Below are 9,789 nucleotides of genomic sequence, written 5' to 3'. Positions count from 1 at the left end.
AAACCAGTCACAGTTAGAACACACCAGCGCTCCACATCTCCGCTAGGAAGCTGACCTGCAAGACCCCAGACACCTGCTACTACCCAGCTGGCGCACTAGGATTGAAAGAAGGGATTTAATTTCATGGGCTAGGTGCTTAGCACTGCACAGGATAGTGAACAAGCGCTGCCTGGCATATAGATATCGTCATTAGGACACTGTGCAGAATGGTGGCATTTGAAAGAACGGGGGTACCTGACCCCAATTAATGGGGAACCTTTTTTGGAACATAGAGTAAGGCCTGAAAGAAGGATGGGACGGAAAGACAATGAGAATAGTCAGGAAGGAGATTTGGAGAGAGGACAGAGTGAGTCCTCTCTCCAAATGGGGATGAGAGCAAACATAGAGGTCAATGAAGCAAATCAAGTGAGGACATAGCAGCGGGAGTGAGGACTCCTGGTTTCTCTCCCTGCCCCTGTGACCTGGAAGCATGACATTTTCCAGTGCCTCTATTTATCTCTCTGTAAGATCCTAATCTCCCCTTGAGTTTTCTATGGTGCCTATCACTGTAACACATAAATGGTTGAAAAGCATAATATCTACTTCACAGCAGTCTCCTGGGGCTCAATTCATTCACGTTGGTGGCATGCTTTGAGAGGCACTACTACTGTATAACAAACAGCAGGAACTACTAAGCCTCACAGCATCCAGAGAGATTCTTCAGAGAAGTATTATTTCCCCGTTTGAGAGATGTGGAAGCTAAGGCAAGAGCTGTTGAGCCCAGCAACGCTAGAGAGTGAATAAGGCCCCAAACACTGGAAAGCTCTCAACAAAATCAGGAAGGACCCAGCTAGGCATGTCTGTGTGTCCTACTGGACTTGTCTAAGGTCACACAAGGAGCTGAATTCCCTGGTATATTCAAGCAGCTTTATGCCACCCTGGTGCTTTCATCCAGAGGTCCAAATGTCCCCTGACGGCTGCCCTCTTTCATTTAGGGGACTGCCTCAGTGCCCAGAGATCCTGGGGTCGAAGAACAGCAAGGAGATCACAGAGCCAGAGTCAGCAGTGCCACCATCTTTGCCCTGTACTCCAAGAGCCACCTCTTTCTATGAATTATGTAGACTTTGCAAGCAGATAAGAAAAAAATGCTAGGGAGGACAACGATGGGTCTGCTCAACCTTGACACTGTCATTCCCCAGATGCACTGAGCATATAGCCTCACACTTGCTCCTGTACAGCAAACATCTGATCTCTGCGTTTGCAATTTTAAATGGCGAACAGCCAGCACATTGTGGCAGAGGGCAGGTCCCGCAGTTCCCGGTCCTCCAAACACTTAGCTTATTCGCTTGACTTGAAGCGCGTGAATAGTCCTCCTGCATTCCATAGCTCCCCTGCAATCACACTGGCTTCAGTGGGATTGCAACTAAGCCCCTAGGTATGTGCTTGCATGTTCATGACCTAAATTAACATCGACTGCTGCATAGTTCAATGGTCCCATATTGGCTCCCCAGCCTGTCTGTGAGTGACAGCGCTCATGCTGTTGTGAAGCTACACGGTGTCTTCACCCATAAATCATCCTGACAAGTGAATATATTTAGGCCAGAAATAACCGTCTCACCATCACAAAAAATGAGGTTCCAGAACAGCTCACAACAGTGGAAGCAAAAAAAAGCCCATCTATTTTTAGGATGGAGTTTGATACACTTAGGCAGAGGATGATATGACATGACTGCCTGCAAAAGCAGAGGAGCGAGTCCAACCACATGGGAATCCCAGCAGGAATACTGGGAAGTTCCTCCCTGTCTTGTGTTCCTGTAAGCAGGGAAAGCGGCATGCCTCTCACTGACACGTTCAGCTGGGTTTTTCATTCTCCTCTGGATGGACAGGCTTTTTTGAACCACTGGTTTCCCGAAGCTGCAAGGCAAAGGGAGAAGCTGTAGAAGACATGGCTCATCCAGTTACCCAGGGTTGGTTAGAAAAGAAAAACAACCTCAGGTCACAGCATCTTCCCCGAGGCTGAAATCCTTTTGCAAAAACTAAGATGCAAACCTAGAAAGGTGGCAAAATCACCGTCACTGGATGTTTGTAACAGCAGGTTAGACAAACACTAGGCTGGGTAGCTTAGACAGGGATGATCCTGCTCTGAGCAGGACTTTGGAGCAGGTGACCCCAGATGTCCCTTCCAGACCTCCTTTCTTATGACTGATTGGTCCTGCTGAGCAAAAACCCCAAATCCCTATCCTGAGCAGTCTGCACTGTGACACCCAAACAGATGCACCCTAGACAGTACCATACCTAGACTTCAGGTGGCACCGAGTGAACTTTTAGTATCAGGCTCACCTTTGCCAGAGATAATGATAATAATAATCGGACAACGGAAACAAAAATTACCATTTTCAAGCCCCCTCTTTGTCCAGGCCCCAGGTGGCCGCCTGGTTCGCCCATGCCTGTGTCCAGCCTTGAGCCTAGAGATGAGAAAGCCATTTCTCAACTACAGGCTTTCAAATGTATCAAAAGCCCTGAGATCTACTTACTAGCTAGGAACCAGATCCACATGAACAGATCCCTGCAACCACAGCGGAGCCCCTTTTACTCCACAGATTGGGAGAGTTTTTGCTCCCAATTCCAGTGGTCTCCAGATTGTGGATATTTAACCTTTTTCTCTGGTTCTTCTATGGCCAAAGGCAAACTCATACACCCAGTTCTGACCATCAAGTATTTTAGCACATGGTGACAAAACACATCATTAAATAAATCCTCAGGCTTTTAAAAATATTTTTATTGTTAAAAATAAAGTGAAAGTACAGTGTTGGGTCTCTGCTATGCTGAAGACCATAAAATACTGAACACTGACAAATGCTCATTGAAAAGAATTGTACATTATACCAAAGTGAGTGTGAAAGTAAGAGATGTGATTCTATTATCCAATGTATATGGGAAGAATTATATACTGTTAGTACCTATAGTTATAACCCTGTGAAACTGCATGCAGTGTGCAATGTGTGAGTAGTACTATCAACGTAAAGGAATAACTTGTGGCAAAATTATGCAATTACTATATCCATTTAAGTGAATTAAAACCTTTACACCAGTGGTTCTCAACCGTTTCAGAATAAAAGCATCCTTTGTTAGGCTTCAGGCACCCCTCATTAGACTCAAGACACCCCTTGGAAATGTCCAGTTCTCAGTTTTCACTCAATTTTTTACTTTAGAAAAATAATAACAGCAGTTTTTCTGTTGCAAAGAACTCAGAAAGCCCACAACAGGTCAAAAAGTATTTAACACCATGGATTCCTATTTGAAATCTCTAGGTTTATCTTATGAATCATGTTTGCACACCTGACAGTACTAACACTACACCCTGGGACACCCTTGAAAGGATCTCAAGGCACCCCAGGATATCACAGGCTTCTGGTTCAGAATCACTGCTTTATACTAACTTCAGCAGACTTTGGATCAGACACTACTACCAGTAGGGACACAGAGTGAGCAGGATCTGACCTGAATAGGATTCAACAGTATCTCCCAGCTGCCTGCTTGTTGACGGTTATTTTCTTCTTAGCCCCTAGCTCACTAGGATCAGTGCACCGCACAACAGTGCATGCCAATAAAAAGGACTTTTGGTTCTTTTACATCAACTTCACTGTACGGGAACTTACTAGGATGGACTGGAAGACTTCCCTCACCTCCTGTTACTCTAAAGGGGAAAAAGCATTATTTGAGAGCAGCAGTCTGCAATATTACCACTTAGTGGTGCCCAAGCACTTGGGGATCTTGACAAAAAGGAGCTGGCAGGAAAGTTGGCAACAGCATGGAACACGACGCTGTGCTCCTGTTTTCCCTCATGCGACCTGGCTGAAGTCAGATGAAAGCCACAAGGATGCATGCGTGTTCATGCAGATTGGGTGTGGTGTTGTGTGTATTTTAATCAGAACCCACAAAGTGACCCGAGGCTAAGCTGGACAGACACTGGGCACATCTACGCAAGATGCTAAAGCACAGTAGACTGATTCGACTGTGCATTAGCACATCACGGCGAAAGCCATACTAATGCGCAGTACAATTAGTCTACCATGCATTAGCATCACTTAAAAGACGTGTCGGCAGTCGGCACTACTGTGCAGTAGTACTGATTACCGTGCATTAAGTTAGTACTTGTTATTACAGGTACTAAACTTAATGCGCCGTAATTACGGCACATGAATGCACATGTAGACATGCCCACTATTTTTTAAATGTGTCAGTGGAGAGAAAAACCTGGTATTTCTTTATGGGAAGTCTTAGCAGAAGAGGAAGATGATGGAAGACTTGTCTATAGAGCCATTAAATAATTAAGTACAGGCAACCCCCGCTTAACGCTGTTTCACTTAGCCCTATTTTGCTATAACACTTGTTTTAAATTGATACCTGATTCCACTGAGCACTCAGCGAGTTTCAGTATAACGCTCACAGTCACCATCTTTGCTTGGGTCATCAAAAATACTTGCTGTCGCCATCTCAGGTCATCAAAAACTTTTGGTTTCACTTAATGCTATTTTCACTTAACGCTCAGGTTTTCAGGAACCACTTAAGAGCGCTAAGCATGGGTTGCCTATATACAAATCTTAAGGTTATTGGGTCAGCTGCTCACGTGCTGAAAGCTTGCACAGGATGGCAGCACTGAATTGCTCAGATCTCAGTACTAGCAAAGGAAACTCTGAAATGGCCTCTCTATCTTTTAAATATTTTGCTAAATGAATATTGGGTTTTCCAAAGAGAAAACTGTGGCAGGGCAAGGCCGTAAAAAAAGACGTGATTCATCTTCAGGTAGAAGCAGGCATGGCTGACTCTGAGCCACCTTCGGTGCTAGGGTTTCCAGTTGAACAGTGAGCAGAGAGGCCAAAACAGAGTAACTTACACTCATCTGCTCCTCAGAGGGGATGTGAAACAGGAACGGTTCCGGTGACAGAGGGTGACTGGCACAACAAGAGGACTGACAAAGGGAAAAGTGAAAAAAACCCAAGCTGATAGCATGCAAAGGCCAGCATGTGAAAGTAGGTACTTTGACAGCCCTGTGCCACCCCCATCCAGCTGTTTTACATCCCTGGTACGTGAAGACACACTAGGTTCTGCACTCATCTCAAAAGCTGAATCACACCCCTTAACAACTCACAGCTCATTTCTGTCTTCAGGTCCACAAGCTTAGCACTGACGGGAAGCAGGAGCAACTGTAGTTGTGTAACAGCAGACAGAACTGGGCCCCTTGCGACTTGCTATAGGAGCTACTAACTAAACCCCTGGGAGCTCTGCCTCTGAAGCAGACCTGGATTTTCTTTTGCTAGCCAGGCTGGCCAGGACAGAGTCCTCACTGAAGGCCCCCTCAAAGGCAGAGAGGATGGACTGTTGAAATGTCTCCCTGAAATCCTGCCCCATAAAGACATACAGGATTGGATTGATGCAGCTGTTGAAGAAGGCAAGGCTGGAGGCCAGGGGGAAGCCGATGTAGAGGGCCATCTTCAGCTCATGACTGGAAGAGTGTTTGGACATTTCCATCATGGAGAAGACATGGTATGGGAAATAGCAGAGGAAGAAAGACACAGTGACGGCAATGATGATCCGGATAGGCTTTGTGGACCTCACTAAACGTCTCCTTTTCAACCTGATAGCAAAGATGGTGTAGCAGATGAGGATCACCATGAAGGGGATGAGGAACCCACACAGGAATCTGGTTACAATCATCGCTTCGTGCCTCATTCTCCACAGCCTCTGTGCTGCCTCCGAGTTATAATCATCAGACAGGGCAAAGTTATTGTAGCAGCTGGTGATGTTCTTGGAATGAATAGCTGTGTCTCGAAAAACAAGATACGGAGAGCTCATGATGAGGGCAAGGACCCATGTCACCAGGGCAATGTTGGAAGCCAATTTGGGTGTCCTGTAGTTGTGAGACCACACAGGGAAGACAAGTGAAACGCACCGATCCATGCTGATGACTGTGAGAAGGAAGACGCTAGCAAACATGTTGAGGAAGGCAATGGTGCTGTTTAATTTGCACAGGAGCTTCCCAAAGGGCCAGTGGAAGCCCAGAGCAGTGTAGACAATGCTGAAGGGCAGGAAAAAAGTGAAGATGAAATCGGCCACAGCCAGGTTCAGAAACCACACGGCATTCACTGTCTTCTTCATCCGGAAGCCAGCGATCCAGATGACGAGGCCATTTCCTGTCACCCCCAGCAGACACGCAATGCTGTAGACCACCATGGACAGGATATGCATGCTCTTTTGAAGGCTGGAATAGTAATCTTTGTGTTCAGAGGCGTTCTCATACCGAGCGGTGGAGATGACAGAGATGGGTGAGGGGGAGGAGATGTTCTCCATCACCATTCACGATCTGGGCTCCTGAAATTATACGTGCATATTCCTGCTATTAATTTAATCTGCGGTAGCTGCCACATCAGGATCTCAAAAAGACTTTGTCAAGGTAGCCAACTATGATTAGATTGCCCTTACCACTGTGGAAAGTGAGGCACAGAGTGTACAAGGAACTTAGCCAAGATCCCCTTGAGTCAGTGCCACTGAGAGCAGAGAGGAGCCATGTGGGAATATTTCAGGATAGAATCTGGCTGTAAGCAAGTCATGGAATTGGTACCTGACTTTGTCCAGCTCTATACATAACACACAGAAACCGAAGTGTAGCCACCGTTGGGGCAACTTGGAATTCCCCTACTATAAACAGAACGCTTGGGATCCATCAAGGTACTACCCATCAAACACATCAGATATGGGCTAACTGGGAAATACCCCCCTGCCCTGACCTCTCAGTTGGAGAAGCCCCACTGTGGCTATTCAGTGCAACTAAAGGCACTGGAGTCTGGTGCTCAAAGACCCCACTACCTACTTCAGAAATTTGCCTTTTAAGATATGTCTTTCATTTTGAAGGATAACACACTATAACAGAGCATGGCCAACACCTTACCCACATATCCATCTCTTAAATCCTCCCAATCTCCTGCTTTTCTCACCACCTCCTAGCCTGGATTTCTAACACTGAGATCAAACGAGAGGTACTCACCACAGCTTTGTATTTCTTGTTTCTCTGCTTCTGGGCACTGGAAGTGGTGGAACCTCCTCTTATTGTCTGGAAGTGTTCGAGACAATGAGCATCTCTGCAAGTGATTCACGGTAGGTTGTATTGTCTTTCCATGGTCTGAGCTCATGGGGAATTTAACAGGATCATTTATTCCACGGTGTTGTTCCTCAATTTGTATTATGTGGAATTTAACTCTTTGGCATCGCTGTTCATCTGCACTGTGTTCTTAACTCATGTTGGCTAAATTGAGTTAGCTAATGCAACTTAAAAAAGCCATAAAGACACATTAACTGGGGTTTTACCTGGGTTGAGAGTTTGAATTCAATACCAGGCTGCTAGTCTGAAGTAAAACCAAAGTTACCTTGTCTTCACACTGCTATTATAACTGAAGCTAACTCAGTTCAATCATCTTGAGCGTAGGCAGGCCCTTAATGTACAATACGAAGGCAGTCATTTTGGCTGTAGGGTGAAAGTCATCTCAAAGGTATAACACCACGGGAAGTGTCAAGTGACACAAACCCATTCGGACGTAGGGATGAGAAGGGCAGTGGTACACAGGTGAGATGATGGAGAAGAATCCCGGCCTGAGAAATGCTCTCTCAAGGGCTTCTCACACACGAGAGTGGATCACTTTGGTGCTTTCTTCCACACTGGCTCTCAATCGCCAGCCCATCAGTGAGTCTGGAACAGCAGCCACATGTTACAGTGACACTATTTTCAGCTTCATCACTAGGCCTCAGAGCTGATGTCCTCTTGAGATGAATGGGAACAGATCGGGCCTCACCCATGTCCTGACCTGCTAACATGTACGGGCTCTACTGGAAGCACTGATTTTAATTCTTAAACATGTGAGAAACGTTTGAAAGTTTCCAAGATTTTGGTTTCAACCCTGTTCCCACGGAAATCAATGGGAAGCACCTGACTTCTTCACAGCATCTATAGGAGCTATGGATCTCCATCCTTGCATATTCTCATTTACACCAGTATGATTTGGGGAGAAGGGGCCAAATCCTGCTGTTCTTACGTCAAATTATCTTTAAACTTAGTAGTCATTTGAAGAGACATTAGGAGCGGAGGATGTAGCCTTAAGAAGGGGAGTTACCAATATTTAGAGCAATACAAAGAGATATAACTGTACTGGGAAAAGTGTTGTTACATTAAGAAAAAGAAGATGCAACTAAATATTAGGAAACTTCATAACTGTAAGCCCTGTCAGCTCATAGTGTCTGGACAGGAGAGAGAGAAGCTGCAGTGCCAGGGAAGCATTTAATGGACTGACAAGCCAAAGAATGGCCAATGTGTCAGCGGTGGCAGCACACCCTCCATTCGATGATCTCTACCCCGGCTCATTGATGGGTCTTGAGGTGACTTTAAAGTCCAATCCTGGAGCCATAGACCCGTCTGCAGAAGTGGCAGGTCTTTCCACAAGGGAGAGTAGGCAGCAGGCTGGGATTTTCCCCTTTTCCTTCCTCCGCTCTCTCCTCTGCTTCAAGGGCAAGACGCTTTACCTCGAGATGGACTGCTCCCTAGTTGAGGCTGCAGGGCCATTGGAGTCCGTCAGCAGCCAGCTCCTCCCAGCTCTTGACGTTGGCATCCATTTTCTTGGGGCTTGCCTCCGTGTGTCCTTGTCGCATCTCCTCTGGCCACCATGAGATCTCAGGCCATTACTACAGGCTGTTGCCAACCCATCAATAAGGGGAAAATGCCTGTTTGGGGTAGGTGTAATATGCCCCCTTTGGTGCTTTCTTCCACACTGGCTCTCATTCGCCAGCTCATCAGTGAGTCTGGAACAGCAGCCACATGTTACAGCGACACTATTTTCAGTGAAGTTGAAATGTGCTTATGGTCTCCCCATAGTGTTGAGCTGTCCCCCTGTATCACGGATGGTTATTTCTCACCTCCTGATTCTTTAATCCTTGCTGAACAGTTATCTTCCTCCTGGTTTCATCTTTTGGATATGGGAGACTCTAGTCCCAGTCTCTCCTCCGCCAGGTAGATGCCACCAGCCACAGGAATGGGGACTAAAACCACAGAGACCAGGCAAGGCTCTAATTGGGGTGATTAATTAATGAATTAAGATGTCAGGTTGACCATAATACAGTAGACAATACTACCTGTTAATGCTGAGTGCTGGGGGGTGGTTAAATAACTTAGCACCACTAGGGTGCCAACAGCTTCAGGTAGAAGAGCGCCTTAGAGGGGGTCCTTGTCTTACCCCCGGCAGTGGAAATGCCCCAGACGGTGGTGAAAGGGAGGTGCACTGTACTCTAAGGCTGACTGGGCTCTTTAACCCTAGCCTAGGAGACCTGACAGACAGACAAATGGATGATCCTTTGCCTCTGCAGCCAAGCTGGTTCCACCTAGCGGCACCCACCGTCCCAGCCAGGCCGGGGGGGATGCTGGTGTCTCCACAGACGCTGCCCAGGCCTTGGTGCCCCGGAGAGGTCACTCCAGCTGGGCTCCATCTCTGCCCAGGCGGCGGCTGCCTGGCTGGGGGCACTTCCCGGGCCTGCCTGCTGCTGAAGGATCCAGTGGATCCCCCAGTGCTGCGAGCAGCAGCCCCTGGGGGAGCAACGGCCCGGCAGCGGAGGCTAGCGGCTGGAGGATGCGCTTCCCTCCGCACGGCCAAGGTCACAGGAAACCCCGCCACCACCCACGTGCTGCCCGTGGCGGGATGGAATCCAACCTGGGACACTCCCCCGGCTGTGATTGGCTCGGGCGGGCCGGGGCGCGGCCGAACTCTGCCC

General features: G+C 47.3%; 1 protein-coding gene across 1 annotated transcript; it reads right to left on the bottom strand.

Moving 5' to 3' along the window:
* Positions 1–2,740: 2,740 nt before the first annotated feature.
* On the bottom strand, positions 2,741–9,783 carry LOC102563204 (chemerin-like receptor 1). The gene is made up of 2 exons (XM_019494562.2): positions 7,025–9,783; positions 2,741–6,351 (listed from the first exon to the last, which is right to left on the bottom strand). The coding sequence occupies exon 2, from the start codon at positions 6,334–6,336 to the stop codon at positions 5,248–5,250; it is 1,089 nt and encodes a 362-aa protein (XP_019350107.1). The 5' UTR covers positions 6,337–6,351; positions 7,025–9,783; the 3' UTR covers positions 2,741–5,247.
* Positions 9,784–9,789: the final 6 nt, after the last annotated feature.

This window comes from Alligator mississippiensis, chromosome 13, assembly GCF_030867095.1.
Source record: "Alligator mississippiensis isolate rAllMis1 chromosome 13, rAllMis1, whole genome shotgun sequence".
In the NCBI taxonomy this organism is placed as follows: Eukaryota; Metazoa; Chordata; order Crocodylia; family Alligatoridae; genus Alligator; species Alligator mississippiensis.
The sequence above is the reverse complement of the archived record's forward strand: the minus strand, read 5'-3'. Positions and strand labels throughout refer to the sequence as shown.

Bases quoted from the DNA above. Each gene is read 5' to 3' on its own strand.
- LOC102563204 (XM_019494562.2), bottom strand. From the start codon at position 6,336: ATGGTGATGGAGAACATCTCCTCCCCCTCACCCATCTCTGTCATCTCC.